At 38.9% G+C, this 24,046-nt stretch overlaps 1 protein-coding gene across 1 annotated transcript in view; it reads left to right on the top strand.

Annotated features, from left to right (window-relative positions):
• Nucleotides 1-24,046, top strand: part of LOC135703734 (short-chain dehydrogenase/reductase family 16C member 6) — a 66,603-nt gene that overhangs the window by 7,670 nt on the left and 34,887 nt on the right. The window contains exon 2 of the mRNA XM_065225049.1: nt 20,967-21,120. Coding sequence (XP_065081121.1) covers nt 20,967-21,120 — 154 coding nt within the window. The remainder of the gene's footprint in view (nt 1-20,966; nt 21,121-24,046) is intronic.

Below are 24,046 nucleotides of genomic sequence, written 5' to 3' on the forward strand. Positions count from 1 at the left end.
CGCCTATAGTCTGGAAATCGATAACCGATACCTTCTTGAAATCCAGAAGGCGGCATCCTGTTGCAGATAAACTGAGAAATCCTGTCAAATACCCTTCGATATGGGTATTTCTGGAATCGGGGTGACGTATAAATACCGGAAATCAATGTCTGACGCCATTTTGAAATCCAAGATGGCGGCTTCTGGTTATTTAAAAACGGGGAAATAATGTCAAATATCCTTCAATATGGGTAGTTTTGGTATCGGGATGACGTATAAAGACCGAAAATCAATGTCTGACGCCATCTTTAAATCCAAGATGGCGGCTTCCGGTTGCATAAAAACTGGGAAATAATGTCAAATATCCTTCAATATGGGTATTTTTGGAATCGGGATGACATATAGAGACTGGAAATCAATGTCTGATGCCATCTTGAAATCCAAGATGGTGGCTTCTGGTTGTAGAAAAACTGGGAAATACTAGCAAATACCCTTCAATATGGGTGTTTTTGGAATCGGGATGACGTATAAAGACCGGAAATCAATGTCTGACGCCATTTTGAAATCCAATATGGCAGCTTCCGCTTGTAGAAAAACTGGGAAATAATATCAAATATCCTTCAATATGGGTAGTTTTGGTATCGAGATGACGTATAAAGACCGAAAATCAATGTCTGGCGCCATCTTGAAATCCAATATGGCGGCTTCCGGTTGTATAAAAACTGGGAAATAATCCTTCAATATGAGTATTTTTGTTATCGAGATGACGTGTAAAGATCGAAAATCAATGTCTGACGCCATCTTGAAATCCAATATGGCGGCTTCCGGTTATATAAAAACTGGGATATAATGTCAAATATCCTTCAATATAGGTATTTTTGGAATCGGGATGACGTGTAGAGACTGGAAATCAATGTCTGACGCCATTTTGAAATCCAAGATGGTGGCTTCTGGTTGTAGAAAAACTGGGAAATACTAGCAAATACCCTTCAATATGGGTATTTTTGGAATCGGGATGACGTATAAAGACCGGAAATCAATGTCTTTGGTTTGTTTTTTACGTCGATCTTGTTTTCCGTGCTCAGCACCAATACTACCGACGTGCCAGGAAGGCAGCTCCCACACCTGACCCTACCTATCGCCCCATCAACTCATGAACCGGGGACCAACGGCTTTACTTCCCATCCGAAGGAAGGCGTGATCAGAGATGTTATGCCTCAGAACATCCCGGCGGCGCCGACTGGGATTGAACCCAGGCCTGCTGGGGTGAGAGGTAATCACGCTTACCACTATACCACCGGCGCCGTTGGTAATCAATGTCTGACACCATCTTGAAATTCAAGATGGCAGCTTCCGGTTGTAGTAAAACTGGGAAATACTAGCAAATTCCCTTCAATATGGGTCAAATACCCTACAATTTAGGTATTTTTGGAACCAAGAAGACGTGTAGATGCCGAAAATCAATGTCCGTTGCCGTTTTGGAATCTAATATGGTGGCCATTGGGTTAAAAAAAAGTGTCAAAAACCCTACAATATGGGTATTTTTGAAATAGGGACTACGCGTAGATGCCGAAAATTGATGTCCGAAGCCATTATGGAATCCCCGATGCCGACCATATCGTATAATATTTTACACTTTTTTCTAAAACAGGTGGTCACCATCTTGCATTCAAAAATGGCGTTGTACATCGATATTCGGCCTACACGCGTCATTTCCGAGGTGATAATACCCATATTGAAGGATATTTGGCATTATTGCACAGTTTTCCTACAACCGGAAGCCGGCATCTTGGATTTCAAAATGGCGTCAGATTTTGATATCCGGTATATATACGTCATCCTGATTTCAAAAATACCCATAGTGAAGGATATTTGGCATTATTTCCCAGTTTTTCTAAAATCGGAAGCCACCATATTGGATTTCAAAATGGCGGCAGACATTGATTTCTGGTCTCAAGATGTCACCCTGATTCCGGAAATACCCATTTTGAAAGGTATTTGACAGGTGTTTGAAGGTGTTTAATTTTTTTCTATAACCGGAAGCCGCTATCTTGGATTTCAAGGTGGCGTTGGTTGATGATTTCCGATCTCCACGTCACACTGATTCTGGAAATACCCACATTGCGTAATGCATCATTTGAATTCACAGTTTTTCTGTATTCAAAAACCGCTATTTCGACTTGACACCGCATAATATTATTCATCAAATACAATTTCTGTTTAGTTATCTGCCATCACTGGCAATTCTGAATAATGCGCACCACGCACATAAACACACAACAGTACCGGATCGGTTCTTGAATTCAAAGCATCATCCTTGTGAACACAGAACACCGGTACTGGAAAATCAGAACCGCACCGTGTGCAGCGAACTGGTGAACACGGTGCGGTGTTACTTGCAACTACCAAATCGAACCGACAGCAGCACCATACACTCGGTACAACAGATCAGCACATTGGTTATGCTTTAGAAAACCGTACCGGTGCTGTACCGGTGTTTTGCCCATCACTGATATGAACCCGCTTATAAAAGCATATTAACAGATTTATCATCACCGTACACTGTTTTTTGCTCTGTACTATTAATAAATGGTTAAGCACAGTAATTGATATTTTAGTAGGAATGCTGGATTTAGTCACAGTAGTCACAGTAGAAATCATCTGATTTTTTTAGTAAATCCTTTATTGAATTAGATTTATTTCTATGGATATGAACGTTTGGAAAGTATCATCACAAAGATTCTGTACTCGGTCTACAACTTGTGGGCGGGAAACGTTGTTTTTTTGTATCTATTTATAGAGTCAATTCTTAGAAATATGAAGCGAAAAACAAATCAAGCATTAAGCATTAAGCGAAAAACAAATCAAGCATCAAGAAAGCTTCAAACCATCAAGTATTTCAAGAATATCTTGTGTCAATCTAATGGTGTTTAATCTTATTTTTGTGTAGTAGGATCAGTGTTGGCAAAATGATCTATCAAATAATATTTTTCCGCGCTCATACGCTCTCAATATCACGCGTGATATTGGAACAAAATTTCATGCTTGATATTGATTTTATAAGCTCCTTTGATATTGCGAGACTATTCACAACGTGCAACAATCAAGCTGAGAGCTGACTCGACACAAAAATGATTCCGTTCCACACCGTTTTCTTTGAAAGAGAAAGTAAAGTTTGCTATCTCTTTTTACTCTTCACCGATGGCAGACACGAAGGGCCTGCTGCCAGCCGTTTTGGAAGTTTCGGTTGCTTTCGGGTGTAAAGCAAAAATCATTAAACTCAATCTCACCACAGTTTGGTAAGATTTGCAGTTGGTGAGTTTTGTTAGCTTGATATTCCGAGCTTCGATATCACAGCTTGCAAAATCAACCGCAGATGTTTGTTGATTTTTGTCTACGAAAATCAAGCGTTATCTCGGGCATTGATGAGATTTGATTTTTTGATATTTTTCCAATTCAACCACTCCGGGTTATTATAATGCTGTTTAATCTTTTAAGCATTTTCCTAAATTTGGGGATACAAGGGTTTAAAAATTATGGATTATTGTTCTTTTTTGTATTTGGTGTTTAGAATCTAGGCGAGCACACTAAGAGAAGTATCGTCAGTTTTAAGGGGGTAGTACACTTTGAACGTCCAAAAAGTAAGGCATTTTCGTTAATTTTTTAAGCAATAAAACACTCAGGGAGGGCAAATATGTTACAACCCATTTATTAGTCATCCTTCGAACTACAGTTTGTATTTTTTTGAACTCGATTGGCGTCTCCCCGTGGCCGGTGCACGAGGTCGCGCGGGCGTTCTCGCGCGGAAGTCGGAAAACGGTGCGGGAAAATACTCCTTTCCATGTGATCCTGGAACATAAATCGAACAAAAATCCTGATTAGAAATAAAATTTCGGTTAGAAATACGTCTTCCATTTTTTTCAAAAGTTGTGGCCTTAGAAAAAAAAAAGTCAATTTTTTCACCCTAAAAATGCTTACAAAATCGTGGATTAAAAATCCATTTTTAACTAAATCGAAAATGTGGATACGTCGTTCTAAGCATAATTTAATTCTGAACAAGAAAACCTAGGCGATATACAAATTTGATGATAACTGGTTAGAGTTAATTCCCACGCCAGTTTGAAAAACCCCGTTTCGAGATAAACGCGTTTAAAGATTTCAATGCTCTCTCAGCGCGCCGGTACATGTTTTAGGAAATCGCTTCGTAAAGCGGTAAGGAATATTCTGGCGGACTTGGAGTCTTTTAAAAATTAAAGTATACATCCCAAGAAACATTTTAAGCCAAAAAAAAAATGCATTTTTTTGAAAAATCAAAGTGTACTCCCCCTTAAGTAACATAAATTTGATTCAAAGCAGAGCAAAACTCTCAGTCATGAATTGATGCTTAATTAAATAACTCATTCAAATTTCAAATTAATTCCAGCTTACACATTCCATATAATTATGCAGCATCGTAGCTAACTAAATCCAAAAAACATCCAACCACCTACCTCAATCTAATCATTATCCCTTCCCATGGCGATTATGTAGGCTGCATTTGGCGAGTCAGCCATTATCTCTCCTTTACTATTATCGGCCTTGGATTGACTTGCGCTCTTACTGCCCCACCCTGCGCTGCAAAATGGAAATGAAAATGAAGGAATATTTTGTATATGGTCGGTTTGAAAAATTCGATGGTCCCTTTTTCCCATACATTACATTGTCACCCTGTTGACAATCGGGAAAAAGCCGGAAATTCGAAATCCCCGAGCCCATAAACTCCGATGAAAAACGGGAAAAAATAAGGCTCTGGACCTTGAAAAAATTCCGTGACCTTTGGGCTGGACTAGATTTTTAGCATAAATCCCTTTGAAGTATTTTTAAGAGAATTTTGATAAAAATTCCATGGGAATTTTGATAAAATTGCCATCGGAATTTTAATATTTAACATGTCCATAGGAGTTTTGAGAACATTTCAGAATGAATTCATGAAGTGGTTCAGAAAAAAAAATCCAATGGAGTTTTGGGAAAGACTCTAAGAGAGTTTTAACAAGAACGGGAAGGCAATTGTGTGAGTTACTGAGAGCCTGAGATCAAATTGAAAACTAAATTTGATGTTGTGATGTTGCTTTTTTTTCCTCTGTTCGGGACCTTACACCACTGAGACCAGTAATTTGATCTATTGTAGTATATCCCGTGTCCTTAGTTTAGCGCATGTCGTATTACTCCATCACTATTGAGAAATGATAAAGTATTCGATTTTTTTACAGTTGTCATTCATGCATTTATCGCAAGGATCCGACTCTAATTGAAAGGTTCCGCTATTTAAACCCTTCGCAGTGTTGAAAGTTGAAACACCCTCCAAAGGCGCGCCCCTCTGTCAGTCAAAATTGGATTCCTTAGCAACAAAATTTAGAAATGACACCGATAATAACCATGCATCAGAACCCAAGTCTTGACCACTTCAAACTAGAGATCAACGAATAGAAGATTAGGAATCACATAGGGTTTTTGATCTAATTTCCGTCCTACTAAGCACAACCCGCGCTTTACCTCTCTTTGCTGGACGAGTTTAAACAGTAAATGGAATATTTCTGTCAAAGATAACTTATAAATTTATTCACCTTTCCATACGTACCGTTGGATTCGATAAAGAGTCACAAATTGTTGAGATATTATTTAAAATCTACTACTGCTTCTTGATTCTAAATTCGTTCTACGAATTTCAATTCCGTCCTAACGCATTGAAACGCCATTAGATTTTCTTCGTCCTACGGATAAACGTAGAAAAAGGGGATTCGCTAGGAGCGTTTCTTTTGTTTTGAGAACAATGAGCGTAAATGTTCATGTAATGCGCTCTAACAGGATTTATGTTTTAGCTAATGAACTAACGCATCGGAACAAACCTATTATTGATTTGTGCACGGTGAAATCATTGATATTATTGATCTTTTCTGATCGATAGAACGCAAATGGGCGATTACGACGAACTAGCGCTCTACCCTAGATGAAGACTAACTAACTCATTTTTTCCTTGTTTCAAGATCATCCTTGGTGGGCAAAGCCGAGTCGTGTCACTATCAACTAGGCATAAAAAGTAACAAGGACTAAGATGTGTTCCTTGAATTACTGAAAAATCCTGTTCCTCTAGTTTGAAGTATTCAGGACTAGGAATCGGTGGTAGATCTTACATCCCGTAACGTACCACGAAAATGTGATCTACCCACGTTACGGGGCGATGTCGCTGTTAATGATTACTCAGGTTACTGTCGTTTTGGTCGTTTTAACAGTTAAAATATCTAAATTGAATAACTTCCTATTCCTATAACTTCAAATAGAAAACTAATTCTGCTATTTGTTAGAGCAAACTGAAAACTCTATTTGATGTAAATTTTTCCTGTTGATAACAAAACGAGTATTCAATTTGATATGCTGCCAAGACAATGAAAAGAAAACTGCAACAGCATATTTTTGAAGAGCAAATATACAGCAAAAAATTTTATCATGTTTGTTACGCTCGTAAATTGAAATCAAATTATGATTTCGGTTTGATGTTGATATCAAAACTTAATTTTGACGCTCGCCTTTGCTCGGATAGTTAATGAAGCCCCTAAGGCAATTAAAACATAACTGCAACTACATATTTTTGAATAGCAAACCTACAACAAAACTGAAAACAAAATTTGCTATCCAATTTGTCAATCACGTGAACTGAAATCGAATTCTGATTTCAGTTAGATATTAATATCAAAATTTGCTGCACACAATAGTTGGGCAAAGAAGAATAACACACCATCTGGAAATGCTCTTGCAACGTGGGGCTTTAGGTAGTGATGAAACGTCGCTAGAACTATTCCAAAGCCGCAGACAGTAATGAGCAAAGGCGGGCGCACACTTTTTGCCTGTAGATTTGAAGACATACTTCAAATCTCCGCGTACATCGTACGGGTTAGGCAAAAGGTGTGCGTTCGACTTTGTACTGTCGCATTAATGGCCCTTCGCTTATTTTCGACTTCTATTCAATTTGCACACTGCCGTACTCTACCGGAACTATCCATCTACCCTCTTCTAAAGATCATTCTCTAGCTAATAAATTAACAAACTAAAGCTTCATATTAGATAGCATTTCCAAAAAACTCCATCAAAATCTAATTTCAATTTGCTGTCATTTTGATGCTGGACATTGCTCGGGAAGTGGATTTCAGCATCCGCGATAGGGGGTTCGGCAAGGAAAGGGAATCGAACGGACATTTCCAGAGGAGTTCTCAGAAGAGTTTTATAGAATTTAGCACATAGTCGAGCAGTTTTGGGACGACCTTCTACCGAATATTATAAAAAATAGCCAACTCATAGCTGATACTTTAGGGAGAGCTTAAATAAGATCTTATTTTCACGAGGTTCTAGAAGCCAAAATCTCAAAATAATGTTGTAAGGCAATGTTCGAATAGCTTGAAACGGCATGAATGTGATCGCAGCACCGGTAAGCTTGACTGCTTTCTCACCCCAATAAGACTGGGTTTAATCCCGGCCAGGTGTGTAAGCTGCCTTCCTGCACATTCGATTGCCGACAATGGATGACAATCGATGTCCGTCGGTGATTGGCACTAGATTGCGGAACAGAAGTCGACGTTAAATAAAGGAATGGAGAAGAAGAAGAAGTCAAACATATAGGATTGATATAGGGATGCCAGTTCCCTGGTTCTATCAGTCTCTAGAATCATCATTATTCAAAAGTCAAGCATAATTTATTGGTATGTAATGACAATATAATTACTGTTTGTTCACCAACAAAAAGCATCAAAGGTCAGTGCCATAATTGAGTACAGAAAATGTCATGAATCAATAACATGAATAACTGCTCGCACAGACCGAGTGGGAAGCGAGCCTCACCCTAAATTATCTCAAGAAAGTCATCTCGGAATCTGCCGTCTTTCCCCGAGTTTACCGGTAAATTTGTCAACGTCCATGGCCAAGGTGATTGGTGTGCTATGTTTATCCGTTACCGAATGTGTTCAAACAATCTTCAGCCAAGTTGACTAATAAATTGTTTGTCAAACATCAACAACAATCATTGTTTAGAGCATCCAGCGGCATGTGCACTGCACTGTGAGAGTGTGATACCTCCACAGGTATATGAATTGCTGCGCTACGGTGACGACTACGCCGCCGACGACGAGATCTCGCTGAAGATGTGACGACGGGCAAGGTCGACTTGCAACGAACAAAAACTGGAATACACAGCATTACGTGTCATTGATATGATTCTGTTCGCTGTAAGCCTGTCACTGCCATATTCTGACGACAAAATCCTGTTTTCAGCGAAATCCAGTATTGACAAAGTTGCAAACCTCCCCCATGGGCTCGTCTAAATGATGTTGTTTGTAGGATCGCACTTTAAAAGTATATATAACATGCAATTTGTAAAGCAGTTTGAAGTATTTAGCAGATATTTACTACTGGATGGAATATTGCCAATGAGCAAACGTACTGCTGAAGGCATTGCGGGGTGCATCTCGTGTTCTGCTGTGTGTACTTTAGTGTTGATATATGAGTAAATGGCAATTATTACAGGTTTTACTACTGCTGGAAAAACTGGTTGGCTGAGTACTTTATCGAGCTGCGTATGTACATAAAGATGACGGTAGATGAAGTAAGACTATACCAGCTGATTGCCATCTAGAAATGATGCAACCATATAGGTCACGGGGTCAAAATTCTCTTCACACTAGGGTTCCTCCAACCTGGAAAATATGAACCTGTACAAAATTCGAACAGTGTTGATTGAAATTGTGTGGTTGCGAAAACGGTTTGAAGTTTGTACTCGCTACAAAATCTGTTGATCGTGGACCGTCTTGCATGTTTGAAACTATCAAGCTGCAATTATCTTAAAGATACATGGGATAATTTATCCAATGCCAAAAATTAAGCATGAAACATAAAGCATTACCACTTTAATTTCTACAACCTCAAGGGTAACCATCCATTTTTTTTAAACATAATATTTTTTTTGTCTTCGCCAACATCAACGCGACTGCTTCCGAATGTGTAACGAACTTCCAGTCACTAAAAAAAACTATCCGCCATTCGCTTTAACACGATCGTAATTGCATACTCTGATCCGATATAATTTTCAAGTACATCATAACATATATTATCTCCCATCAGTCAGTAGTCTGTCGTGCGATAAAAATTCCACGGCGAAGGTCATCCTCATGGCGAGCACAATTTTTTGTTGACAAACAAAGTTAGTGAAAACAGTTTGGAGTGAACTTTTTCTGTCAACAAATACGACGACGAAAAAGTGCAACGGCCTATTGACCAATATATCTCGCCAGCCGTTTATGTATGTGAACAACGAGGCCGGTTTCTGTTGACGTGTTTTGTCGGACCTTCCAATCAAGAAAGAAAGTCACGAGACCAGGACACTGCACTTCCACCTACAACCGCACATGTGCCATAGTTTTAACATGGTTACATGCAAAGTAAACGACAAAAAAAGAGAGGAATGTTCTCCGAGAGCCGACGAACGTTCGCACACGTTTGGTACGCTCGACTTCCTCAAGTTACGTAACGCTCAATACTTGCATGCTTGCATGCAAATCATGTGGATATTTGTGTTTACATAGGCTCACGAACTTAAACATGTGTACTTAATGCTAGTACATTGTAACAAACGCGACGAACTTGCTGAAACACCAAGGTACAACACGCAACGATGAAGAGTTCGCAAGTTGTAGTAATGAGTCGACATAGATTTGTTTTTATCATAAAAGTAAACTAAATAGATCATCTAACGCCGCTGCCATAGGGAAATCCAATGAAAAGAATAATTTCAAAAATGGGAATTGTTTTGTATTTCACACTTAGCGCGTCGCAACGTTCTTACTATGGCAGCGACCTAAGATAGGGCCTTTGAAATGTTATGCGGGAGTTGCTCTGAAAGCTTCCCTGAACGAATACCAGATTAACGATTCTAATTTCCATTTAGAAAGCAAATTCCTATGAACGATAACTTATGTAAACATGCGCTAGTTAAACTCAAGTGCATGATTGCATGATAAATTGTTCCTAGAAACTATCTTTCTAAATGCAAATAATAGTTGTATAGGTAAATGGAATCATTATTTTCTTCTTCATCGAATTTCAAGCTTATTGCGTGCTCTCAACTTGGTGTTCTGGATGCAGTTACACTCTTATTAATTGAGGGCTTTTGATGCCTGTTCTATTTTTGCATAAGTATAATTGTGTGGCAAGTACAATCATACTCTATGCCCAGGGAAGTCGATAAATTTTCCAACCCGAAAAATTCCTAGACCGGACTGGTAATCGAACCCAGCAACCTCCAGCATGGTCTTGCTTTGTAGCTGCGCCTCTACCGCCTAAGCTAAGGAAGGCTCCAAATTGGAATTGGAAAAATTACTCTGGGCAATTTCTAAGTTGCATGTCAAATAAGCCTATCTTCGAAGATCGCTGATTTCTATCGGTGGTTTGCCATGATAATATGAACAAATTGCTTATAATTAAACTGGTTCACGCCATTCATTTTGTTTCACTCTTCGCGTTCGATTCTCAGTCAGTTCCTAATTTTTTTTTCCAAAATTGGAACTCATTTGGAAATTGCGCTGACCCTTTGCCCTTTTAAAATAATATTGAAATCACGATGTGAATGAAAAAGACGATAATTCAACTGATTTCGACAGCTCGAGCAATTTTACGGACTATCAACTCAACATCCTGCTTAAAATAGGAGTTTCGAATCTAACAATCTAATTGGGAAGCTCTTAAATCAATCAAAACGATGTAATACACCATGTGTAAGAATGCAGGAAAGCATGAAAAAAGGAAATTTGACTGGTCTACTGACCAGACCAGCGATGAAAAATGTAATTTTCAAAGACAAATCTCACGCGATATTTACAGAGATACTTCTGTCACTATCATCTGATGAGAAAACGATGATAGAGATTTTCATCCAAATCCCATCGATTTTTTTGTCATGACAGAACATGACAGTGTTGATCATTGCAATTACTAGCTCATTTATTGATTTAGTGTTACATGAACCGCGACAATATTAAGAATATATTCACTCTACAGATTACATACAGTTGCTTGCCTAAATTAATCTAAACCGTATGAGAATTATTCTCATGAGTGCATGATCATTGAAAAATGACAAGAAGGCTAATCATAGGTTGTTTCATCTCGTGATAGTGAGAGGACCTGTTTTCTCATTGTCACATAACGTTCGTGATATTTACCAGCTCTGGACCAGACACTGTCCGAGAAAATATCACTTTAAACTCTCGAATTAATAGACATACCTATGGCGATATCTAAACCATCTAACTTACTTCAATTCCTATCAAAATGCTCTAATCTGCAGTCGGGATAAGTTGTCAGAATATTTCAGAAAGATATCATCGTAGATTTCAGTGTTTACTCGGCATCAGCAGTTCTTTCAGTCGATGCGTCGTCGACTTTGGAAAACAACCATTTCGTGATGAACGTTTTGCGTCCATTGCTGCAATGGAAGCGCTTTGACCTCCGTTGGCGAATCTGCCATACAATGAAACCACTGGATGCGGCTCCTGTTCTGGTGGAGGAGGCTTATTGGATAGCGGAAGATAAAATGTTTATTGTGTTGTACCTTTTGACTATAATTTTTTCAGATGTATTGTATAGTGAACAAGAATCATTGGCTATGTAAAGTTAATTCGGTTGGGCCTTATCAAATAAATTAATAAACAAAACAAAAAAATCATCGTAGATTTGTATATTCAATATTCAATACCGTGGACCCCTGTTAATTTGAACTTCTAGTAACCTAATGAGCATCAGAAAATCGTGTTTCTGATATCATTATTTGCTGCGTGTGTTGATTCTCCATTCCGCAACGCATTGTTCCATCTCACTTTTCTCCATTCCATGTGCTAAATGACGTTCGAGCGATTTTAAGATTAAATGGCGTGCAGACTAGCGGTGTTCAAATTAAAAAGCGTAGAGATTTAAAGCATTTAGGTTACCATTCTTTGCAAAGTACAGTGCCTTCCCGTTTTTGGCAACATTACATCATCAGTCATTTTTTCTCCAATGTTGTGTCAGTCGTCTTTGATTACTAAAAAACCGTCTAGTAATGTCTAGTAAATTGAGAGATGGTTACTAGCTGAATTTTTATATGTACGCCTCTGATCGTTTTTAATCTGATTGTTTTTAATCTGATCGTTTTTAATCTGAACACTTTTTAGTTTGAACCCTGCTAATCTGCACGCCGTGCAAATAAAAAAATGCTCAAACGCAATTTAGCAAATGGAATGGATACAAGCGAAATGGAAAGATCCAAAACGGAATGCAGATTCAAAACAAAATAGCAGTGGTTGAGCCAATCAATCGTTTCAGCATAGAAATGTTTTACTGTTGGAAGGAGGATTCGAGCAGTTTCGAACTACAGAAGAATAATACTCAATTGCAACAGCCTCAGAAGACTGCAAAAAGTCAATACTGACCCAGACTGTTTAGCACATACATTTCAGCCTATAGACATAAACTATTAGTCTTTAGGCTTTAGTCTTAAGTTATCCGTGCTGTAACTACACACTTAGAAATTATTACCGACTTCGGTAATTTTGTACCGAACTTTCAACAGCTGAACGTTCGGTTAAACTTTGACCCTAATTTCAAAAGCTGTTTCACTAACTTTTAATTTCAAAACACTGTGCTCTGTGCTTGTTTTGAAGCTTTAAAACTAATAAATTATGCTTGATTTTTACCGATCAGTTGAGCTGTTGAAAGTTCGGTAAAAATTACCGATGTCCGTAATCATTTCTAGGTGTGTACCCTAATTACAATTAAACGTACTGTGCCCTAGCAAAGAAACAGTGGAAGATTCTAGTATTTCGTTTCCATGTCTTAAAGTGTATCCGCCAAGAACAGACCAAGATTCACGGCACCGACACAACAAACGTTTCAATGTGCGTCAACAAACTCGATTTGAATCCAGATCCTAACCTTGATAAGCCAAACCCTCATCCACCGTTCTATCCTGTCATAGTTTTTTTACTTGGCCAGATTCGTCTTAAACCAAAATCCTTACATAACACGTCAAATCACATACCCATGGGTGAGAATTTTCCTAAAGTTGTCGGAACTTCTCTGGAATATCCTAACCAGTGTTGGCAAAATCAGAAATCAATTGATATTGTTCCGCTCTCATGCGCTCGCAATATTACGCGTGATATTGGAACAAAATATCATGCTTGATATTGATTTTACAAGCTCCTTTGATATTGCGAGACTATTCACAACGTGCAAAAATCTAGCTGAAAGTTGACTCGACACAAAAATGATTTCATTTCACATCGTTTTCTTAGAAAGAGAAAGCATAGTTTGCTATCTCTTTTTAATCTTCACCGATGGCAGACGCGAAGAGACTGCTGCAAGCCGTTATGGATGGTTCGGTTGCATTCGGGTGTAAAGCAAAAATCATTAAACTCAATCTCACCACAGTTTGGTGAGATTTGCAGTTGGTTAGTTTTGTTAGCTTGATATTCCGAGCTGCGATATCACAGATTGCAAAATCAACCGCAGTTGTTTGCTTGTTGATTTTTGTCTACGAACATAAAGCGTGATCTTGGGCGTTGGTAAGATTTGATTTTTTGATATTTTCCCAACACTGATCCTTACTCTTCCAGATGTTAATTGATCGGACTTAAAGATCTCATAATTTTCTTGGTATTCTTGGAACTTCCCCGAACTTCACCTAACTTCTGTAAAAATTGTGAAGCTTTTGGGATTTTTTACAAAATTTTTGGTGCTATCTGAATTTCTCTGAAATTCTTTTATCTTCCCTGAAGTTCTCTGGACTTCCCAGAAGTTTTCTGGACTTTCAGTAATTCCCTGGACTTCCGTGAATCGCACAGAATTCCTTAAAAGCTTTCACAATTTCCAATTAATGGACCTGTCTAGAAGTCCTGAGGTTTTCTAACGGAATCTCCCTTGAAATCTCCAAATTTGATTGAACTCCCAAAATTAATCAATGCTGCACATTGTGCCGAAACATCGTGACACACTGATCGGCGGGTCATGGCACACGATGACAAGTATGACACAAAAGATAATATAAAAAGGCATCACTGTTTTGTGTTGACATTTTGCCAATCGTTGCTAAGGTTTACTTCTTCGTTTATTTCAAAGTAAGGGGAAATGTCAGTGCCATTTTCCAGCAAAATTGTGTCCAATCATAATAAGAGATTGTATAATTGATGAGACGCTCTTTGTCCTTATGCCTTCAGGGGGATGAACCTCTACAGAAAGTCCACGCGACTATTGAGAGATATCCATAGTTTCACGGAAGTCCAAACGAACTAGTCAGAGTTAGCACGCCCTACAGAATACGTCAGAATTAACTAGAATTAAGTATTAACTAGATGGCCCGAGAGTCAATTGTATGGGTAAGGAGCATTGCAGCGATAATGTTTGGTATCATCAACACCCTGGTGCCGAACGATCCTACCAATCTTCAGATGTATCTGCAATCGCTATTTCTCCCGCAGAACACCCCGGTACGATTGATGGTTCACCAATCAGTCAGCCGTACAGCTCATTCAGCTATTAAGAAAGATGCTTCATATAGAATTGTGAAGGTAACCACGAGTGTACCCCATTAGGCATAAATACGTTAGGCATACGGACGTTAGGCATACGGACGCTAGGCATAATGGACGTTAGGCATAAAGTCATTAGGCATAATGGACGTTAGGCATAATATACGTTAGGCATAATGGACGTTAGGCATAAAATACCTTGCTGCTGTGCAACTCTAGAAACCTGTTTCGAGCATGGTGAACAATGCTTAAATAAGGCTAAGCGTTGAATAAAAAATGATACAAGTTAAACAAGCACAGTTTCTTTAATAAGCACAGTATGGAATCCATTATTTATCATATCATAAGTGACGTAGCTACATATTTACTTAGATCCAAGATTAGTAGCGATAGCGGTTAAGTAATCTGGCAATGAAAACTCAGCATAGTTTTGAACTATAACTTGAAATCAATCGCATCTAGAAATAAAACAAAAATCACACATTTGATGTAATATATTCTTACACACATATTACAATTGTCGAAGAAGAAAAGATTTTCCTCAAAGAACAGCTCATGAAATGAAGAAAGGTGAATTCTGTGATTTTTCATTCAATAACAAAAAACAGCTAAGGTTGAATAAAATATGATGCAAAAGAACAGCTCATGAAATGAAGAATGGTGAATTCTGTGGTTTTTCATTCAATAACAAAAAAACATACCAGCTGCTGCTATACGTTTCGATACAACGATTCTGTTTTTGTTGTCATCAGAATGAAAACTAGCGGAACCGTCTGCTGATGATGTGATGTGAGCGATACTTCCATGAACAGTGACGAGTTGCTGAAACAAACAAGGAACTGTGGCAAACGTACCATCTGTAACCCAATACTTTGCCTGCCCAAGACGTCGCAAGTTTTCATGAGTTCCAAAAATTAAGGCTCTGTCATTATTGTCACCGAAGTCAGCAATCAAAGACGGTCCCCATTATCATCCTTCTGGAATTCATCGGGTAGATTATGCCTAACGTCCATTATGCCTAACGTCCATTATGCCTAACGTCCATTATGCCTAACGTCCTTTATGCCTATCGCACATTATGCCTAACTTCCGTATGCCTAACGACCGTATGCCTAACGTCCGTATGCCTAACGACCGTATGCCTAACGTCGTGTACCCGGTAACCGATACAAGGAGGAGATAGTTATCAAACGACTGCAACCAGAATCGAGATTCTAGACCGACATTTGGGTAAACCATGGACGGGGCAGTCAGACGAATTTAGTACCTAACCACGACTGTTGACACTGGAAAGCTACTGCAGGTCTATTGCTGCTACTACTACCGCCGGTGGGCATTTTAGGTCGAGTCCTTCCTATTTTTCAGATTGTAGCATTGCCCGAGTAGCATGATAATATTGCAGACAAGATTCATCTTCCACTTGTCGGTTGGTTACTTGGTTTCGGCAAACGTCTGCCAGAATGACGCACGGCAGAGAACTATCTTCTGCCATCAGTCACCCTTCTCCTTCTCGCAGAGGGGCTAATCTTCGAGTGCCATTTTCTTGAAGCGGATGACCGGCAACTAGCTCGTTGAATATTATATTGGACATAAGTTTCACGACTTGTTGCCGTCCTTGACTTGAAAATGTAAACACAATTTCAAAAGTCATAAGTGCAGGGTTGCCAAACTCTTGGGTTACTGGGACTGATAGCTTGATTGCCACACTTCGGCACGTTTGGCACAACACTTCACCAAATTTTCGGCACAGATAGAGTACTCGGCATAGATTGGGATGTGCAGAGTTAACAGTTCAATGTACAGCATTACAAGGTATTATGTTTATAGACCATTATTTCAGTCTTCCTTCGTATCAAAGGTCATTGCTCAAACTTTTCTTGATACACGGCCCATCATTTTTTTTTTGCACGAGCCCTGTTCCCACTTGTTTGGCTGCCAAATTCAATTTCCGATTGAAATCCTTTAGGTCAATTGCAGTTCCACCCATTTTCTTCAGTATGTGCTTCACAATTGAACAACATTCCTCAATTGGCCTTAGTTCCAGAGTATTGGCCGGATTTATCTCCTTGGGAACCACTGTGGCGCCATTTTCGTTGTACCACTGTTTGGTGGCTTTGAGTAGTGGCAGCATGGTAAGTCCGCCCAGAATAGGCAAATGCTGCTCCAGAAAAGGTCTCTTCCATAGGCACTTCTCCTTTGCTGGTTCACTGTCGCAAGTACACAGCAAAAAATAAATTTTAATATTACATCCAAGAGGATGCACTTCAATCATGTCGAAAATCTCATGTAATTTTTATGGCCACAACAATAAACAAATGCAGTGAAAGCAGCGTAATGTCAGTTCATGTACTGTATTAATGATAATTTTGTCCTTTTTGGCAAGTAATATTACACCATATTTTCGACACGATTAAAGTGCATTCAGTTTGATGTGATATTAAAATTAATTTTTTGCTGTGTAACGAAAGTTTCGTAGACTTTCAACTTCTTTTTGATTTTACATCCTTCCGGGGCACTCTTCCGCTCAACCGAGGTATAAAATTTCTGCCCAGGAATTTGATCGGAAACTGCCAGGAGTGGATAGCCCGGGATTTTCGTTTCGAGCGTGCAGGATGAAATCGCAACGTGCTTGCTCCAATGAAGCCATGATGTAAACAAATGATCTTATCCCGACAACCAATGCCTATTGTGATTCCATACACTCTCAGCTTTATTCGGTGAAATTTTGAAAAAATTTACTCAAAAATGCCTTGGATTTTTTCGTGTTCAACCTTTAGATGTTCTCGGAACTTCTCTTGAGGGAGCATACATTAAGTGCGTCACGAGCGTCATGTTTTTCCTATTCTTAATGCATTGCTAGTCACAGATCTGTTACACTCCCCTCCCCGCCCTTCCCCCTTAAAGCGTGACGTACTTAATGGATGCTCCCAAATATGCCGCTAAGTTCTTAATAGTCAGACGTTCCTGTTATTTTTCTGGAATTCTCGGAATTTCTTTGAACTTCTTTGGACTTCTGTGAAGTTCCTAATCTTTTCTGAAGTTGTATTGACTACTTTGGTTTTCTTTGGATTATGCTGAAATTGTCAGAACTTTTCAGATTACTTCTACTTACTTTTCCTACAAATTTTAATCAAAATAATATTACGGTGAAGTTCTAGAAATAGTATAGGAACAAATTCTTCAAGACCTTTAAACTAACCTGAAAGAATAGACTTTCCAAAAAAAAATCGGAGCTTCCCTGAAGTTATTGTAGCGACCGTAAAGTTCTGAACTTTCCTCTCTTCTTTCTTCAAAATCACTAAACTTCCCTGAACTTCTCTGGGATTTCCTGAACGTACCTATTGTCCCAGCAATAATTTTATGGAACTTTCCTTAAAAATCTTAAAACTTCCCTTTAGTTTCCTGTTCTTCCGATACATGTCTGATATATTGCTGAAATTTTCTAAAATTCTCAACTTATCCTTATAGGCTACAAGTCTGGACTTTCCTTACGTTCTCGGAATTTCCTTGAAGTTATCGAAACTGCCCTAATGATCTGTAAACGTCCTAAAACTCTTGGAACTTTTTTTTTCAAATTTCCCACAATTTTGAACAAGTTCTTTGGACTCCTGCGAAGTTGTCTGGACTTCCTTTAAATTATTTTGATATCCCTGAAATTCTCTAAATTTCATGAAAGTTCCTGTATTTTCTCTGAAGTTAACAAAACCACCTTGAATTTTCTGAAACTTTTAGGTAGTTCCTAAAGCATTGCAGAAGTTTTCCAATGTTCCAGAAGTCTGAATGCTGATGTATAAAACTTCTATGAATTTCTCGGAATTTGTTAATAATTCTCGTAACTTCTAATAGGTTCCTACATTTTTTGTAAAGTTAGTCCTACAAGCTTCACAGTACACCTGAAATTAATGGAATTGTAATAAAGAATCCCGAACTACCGTGAATTTCTTGGAACTAGTGTTTCCTACCCGGGACATCCCGGCAAATTTATCATAAATCACGTTTCCCGATTCCCGGGAATTTGAAAACAATTTTAGATGTATGTTTGGGTGAAAAATGTAAGAGTTGTCCCAGAAGAGCCATAAGAAACATCTAAGGAGGATTGCTACGACGTTTAACGGCTTTTTCAGTCTTAAACACTCTAACGACTACAATTCAATCTACGTTTCGGACATGGTCGGGCAGATTACATCGTAGTCGTTAGAGTGTTTAAGGCTGAGAAAGCCGTTAAACTAAGCAATTCCCCTTAAGCCCCAATCGTCATCATCATTAATCTAAGCAGAATGTTTGCAGAAACATCCAGAGGTAGTCAATATCTTCTAACAGAAATCGGAAGAATGCTCTAGGCGAAGTCAGAGGAATTTTCTAAGGCAAGCTAGAAGATATATAAGGGTGAGTCCACGAAAAACTTCCGAGGAAATCAGACGACAATTTCATGCGAAGCCAAAAAGACATATCAAGGAAGTTGGGAGAAGCTTCCGGAGATATCTAAAAACATTCTGGGGCTGTTAAAAATGATTGAACTGGAACTTCCAATGGCATTTAAGAAACTTGCTGAAGAAATTGGATGATCCTTTAAGCGGAAGTCAATAAAAGCTATCGCGGAAGCCAAAAGGAGTTCTGGAAGAAGCTTCCGATGAAATCAGATGATTATTTCTAGGAAAATTGGAAGAGACTTCTGGGTCAAAAAACTCCTAAGAGTGTTTTTATTCTTCTTTCTCGTATTTCAAGCACAATGCTTATCGCATATTAGCTTATTGCGTGCTCTCAACTAGACGTACTTCCACAGTTTTTAATAGAGAGCTTTCGATGCCTGTACTATTTTTGGATTAGTATAATTGTGGCAAGTGCAACCATACTCTATGCCCAGAGAAGTCGAAAAATTGTCCAACCTGAAAAAAGACCTGGACCAAAATTCCTAGTCGTAAAAAAAAATTCCAGAAGAATTCGGATGAAAAATCGTTGGCAGCTCGGGAAAATTGACTGATGGCAATAAAAAATGCAAAAATTAAGAGGTAAAACTATTTTCTATATTATAAATCGCAATACCGAAGTTCATCATCATCATCATTATGATGGATAAATGCCATGAATTCAAATTATTATTTTCCTGGACTTCACAAAAATATTTCGGATTCCCGGGAATTTCTGGTAAAGACCATCTGCCAAAAATGGCCGGGAAATGGAAACACTACTTGGATCTTCTGAGATGCTTCGATTTTTGTTTTATTTCTCTAAACTTTCCTGAACTTCTTGAGTTTTTGTTGAATTTTCAACACTTTTTGATGGCTTTCACTATTTTCCTAAAATTTTGGCAGAAATTCAGGAAACTTTGTAGAACTTCAGGGAACTTCTCAGCAAACCAACGAGAAAGTTGAGGGAACTTTGCATGCAGTGAATTTCATTTCGAAGAACATCGAAAAACTTAATAGAAGTGCTGCGGTTTGTTTGTGAAGTTATAGAAATTCAGCAAAACTTGTAGAACCTAAGAAAACTTCGTAAAAGTTCAGGCAATTTTGTAGAAGCTCAGGGAGTAAAATTTCAGCAAACTTCTTAGAACTTCAGGGTTTTATTTGGGAACTTACTGGAAGTTTAGGGAACTTTGTTTCGCCCGGGTGTTTAGGGAAATTAGTAGAAAATGTTCAAGGTCTTTGCTGAAGTTTACAGAAGGTCATGGATATCCTGAGATCTTGGTCGAATCGAGAGAACTTGGAAAGACGTTAATGGAAATTTTCAAGAAGTAAAGATTAGGCAACTTTGTAGATGTCCAAAGATCACTGGAGCAATTTTTCCGTCCTTCAGGATTTCTTTTGGTGGAAAATTCCACCTTCGTCACCTGTTGAGTACGGAGCTGTTTATTGACCGAGTTTGAGGGACTACGCCTAGTTTACATCCCATAGCACCATTTAGCTAAAAGTAGAATTTAATGGTAAACACACGCCCTTTTTGCTCTTCATGATTTATAATACTGTACTTAGATGTTTCTCAAAATTCTAGTACCTGGATATAATTCTTCATAGCATGTTAACGTTCTATGGGTATGACCAGTTTTTCGAGTTATACATCATGCCTCAGCATTCGACGACCTTGCGGACTTCGGGCTACTAGCCCGTCCAACCAATAACAAAAAAAAATTCCATCATCTAATGCCTAAGTTCCATGCACACAAGATGCTAAAAGGTTACACAAATATTCATCTTGAAAGACCTTCCAAATGCGATAAGTTGTTGACATTTTTACATACCTGTGTGCAGGCATGCATTCCAATCCATATATATAGTTTCGATATAGGTATTTGCAACAGACACTCGACTGGAATGTATGATTTATTACTACAATATACCCACAAACATTGGTCAGCAGAGGAAAAATCTAATAAATATCAACATTTCCTTTTCTATTTTCGCACAGTCAATCTACTTCGCACTATTCGGCAAACCACGGAAAGACCTTGTTGGAGAGCTGGCGCTGGTCACTGGTGGTGGTGGAGGTCTCGGTCGGCTGCTGTCGTTACGGTTGACTAAACTCGGTGCCAAGGTGATCGTGTGGGACATCAATCAGGAAGGTGAGCACTTATCCTACCGAATATTCATCATTTTAACATTAATCTTGGGATGAGAAGCTTTAGATACCTACCACCTGGTAAGTGTTATTTTTCCAATGATTTATTGAACAACAGTGTGCTACACTACGAGTACCCATCACTTTACCTTGATTTATTTAGATGAAAAACACTCATACGATGCTTGAGATTTGAAGATTCCGAGATGGGGGGGTTAAGACGATTGTGTAAGACGATTTGCCTTCTATTCTACTTATGACCCTAAACCTGTAAAGGTAATAGATGTTTTCACAACAATTTCATACCGTGCGGCTGCTAATGCTAATGCTGCGCGATATATTAGACGTGCTGTCTCATGCAACAAACAACCATGAGCCAACGATCTAGCAGAAACGAATTACGAGCACAGCACGACACCGGCGGCGCGCGTTGGAAAAGTGTAAGTGTTGCAACAAAGTCAAATTCAATTATTCTTCACCTGAAGGTCGGCTAAAGTATGGAAGCAGTTGTTGAACGGTACTTGCCCTTGTTACTGCTTATAGCTGCCATACGTCCCCGCGGCAGCAGCAACAGTAAATGATCAGCTATAGATCAGACCAAACAGATCAAGTACCTGTCCGTCACCGAGCACATGCGGTTAATGCTCAAGCGAAGTGGAAAACCGCGCGGAGGTGTCCAAATCACTTGCACTCGAGAGTGAAGAATTTGAGCGAGTAGTAAGGATTAGACAGCAAGATATGGAGAGCTCGGCTCATGGACGCTCATTTCGCCATCAAGTGCTAATGGAGAGTAGCATTGTAAAAAAAAACTTTGTCAGTCATTCGTTGAAAGATCATTTCACGGCGAATGATAAATTTCAATCACGCTAGGGAGATGAACTCCAGAGAAGGGTAATTAGTTGGTAGTGATTATTCGAATAATGGGAATTTCCGTCAGGGCAGACGCTGCAAATGGGCCCGTGGTCGAAACTAATGGTTGTACAATTACCCAGTAAGTATTAGAGAATGACTGGTGAAATATGATTTTGTGGGAAGATTTGTATCAGGCTGTGTAAACCGAAAGCATTGCAAATGAAAGAGATGTTAGTGTCACGCAAAGACGGAACAACTCTGAACTCAAGGATGCTTTCTCCGGGCTAAATACTAATCTATGCTTGTCATAGGAGGCGACCCCGGGCTTAGTGGTTAGCATCCATACCTCTCACGCCAAAGTCACGATTTCAAACCTCACCCCCGGACAAGTCTCGAATGACCTAAGAGTGTTAAAGTGACTAGCAAAAAAAATACTTGCAATTGAGTATTAACAGTGCACGAATGTGGCCTCGTAATGGATAATGACAATCTTGATAGATACTATCCTCCATAAATAATTCCGTTTCCGTGCCATGTATTATTTTTATACGTCATACCAAACCCAAGAGAGAGCTGATATCTTGCGTTCAGATTCTAATAGGAACATGCTTTACCATATACGTAATGGTATCAGCTATGGCACTACTCCGCATGAACTACACAGACCATAGCCGGTTCATGCCATAAGTGGTATTTTATTTCAAGTAATGCCATAAGTGGTACACCTATCCTATAGCTTAACGGATAATAATAGTAACGAAGTCTCCTGAATCCTCAATGTCGTCTCATCATGCTCTTATAGCTATTAGGATTTTCCCCGTTGGTATTAATCTCGAACTTTCCCAACTACTAAAAATCAACTACTAAAAATCTCAACACTTGTCAACGGAGTTGTCAAAACTTGTCCTAGACTGAAGACTTGTTTCGGAAAACATGCCATGCTCTCCGTTTGTGCCAATATTATTATTTTATAATAAGCGCAGGAAAACTCTATTGTTCAGAACATACTTTGAACTGTCCCGAACTGCTCAGAAACAAACCATATGGTTGCTTAAGCAAAAGTGAATAAGGGCCATTTTATGAATGTTCGTCCCACTATCGGCTCTCCCGCCTTATAAGACAATCTTGGGAGACTATAAAATGCCAACTCAGTTCCATAAACAGTCTTACTTAGACATTAGTCGACGAACAAAAAGCTAAGTGTTCCGTGATCCGTGTAATAAACTCAAGTCCCAGTGGAATCCTCCCGTGTTTTCCGTTTGTGTACCAGAATAGAAATTCGGTGGACTACCTATCTAGCTGTGCCCTCTAGTGATCCTTCCCACCAGACCAGAATTCACGGCACCGACCCAACAGATGCTGGAATGTGCGTGCACGTTTTTGGTCCTTCAAGTCGGATTTTTCAATGCCGTGCCTCGAAGCATATTTGTCGTCCATTATGAATATGTGAAACTGTAAATTTTGTTGGAAAAATTGAGATCAAAAACCATCGTTCAATTTCCATTGTACGAAACGTAAGATCTACATTTGTACGAATTTCACTTCGACTGCACCAGACACCATGGGGTGTAGGAATGCTGGTCAATCTACTTGGCAATCATATTGAATCAATCGACTTGGCAAACTACGACGAGGAGCGTGGCTTGCTAGGTGTGAGGATTAAGCGAAACATTATTTCAAAGATGAATTTTCAAATAGACTCAATCTTTGTTTACAAATGCAGATACGTCTTTTTGAAAATTCAAAAAGCGTTGCCATAACATAAATCCCACTAAGAGCGTGGATTCGATCTACGCGGTTTACATTTATGTTGTTTTCGTGTGGTTTCATTTATAATTTGGTTAAATTGGCTCCAACATGGAATATCTCGTGATCCAGGGCTTAGAGAAGGTTAGTATCTTCAGCTAAGAGGTTCATAGGGGTCACCCCATTTATTTGCAGTTAATCATTTTCTCACTACGTGGCGCTAGTGTGCATGCGAAGTTCCTGTATAAACTATACATGACAACCTAGTTATACACAGTTTCATGCAAATCGGCGAAGGTCGAGTGAGAAATTAAATTTTTTGTTTGCTGGAA

Source organism: Ochlerotatus camptorhynchus, unplaced genomic scaffold (genome assembly GCF_037179485.1).
Source record: "Ochlerotatus camptorhynchus isolate MF236.1 unplaced genomic scaffold, CSIRO-AGI_Acam_v1.1 ptg000220l, whole genome shotgun sequence".
NCBI lineage: Eukaryota > Metazoa > Arthropoda > Insecta > Diptera > Culicidae > Ochlerotatus > Ochlerotatus camptorhynchus.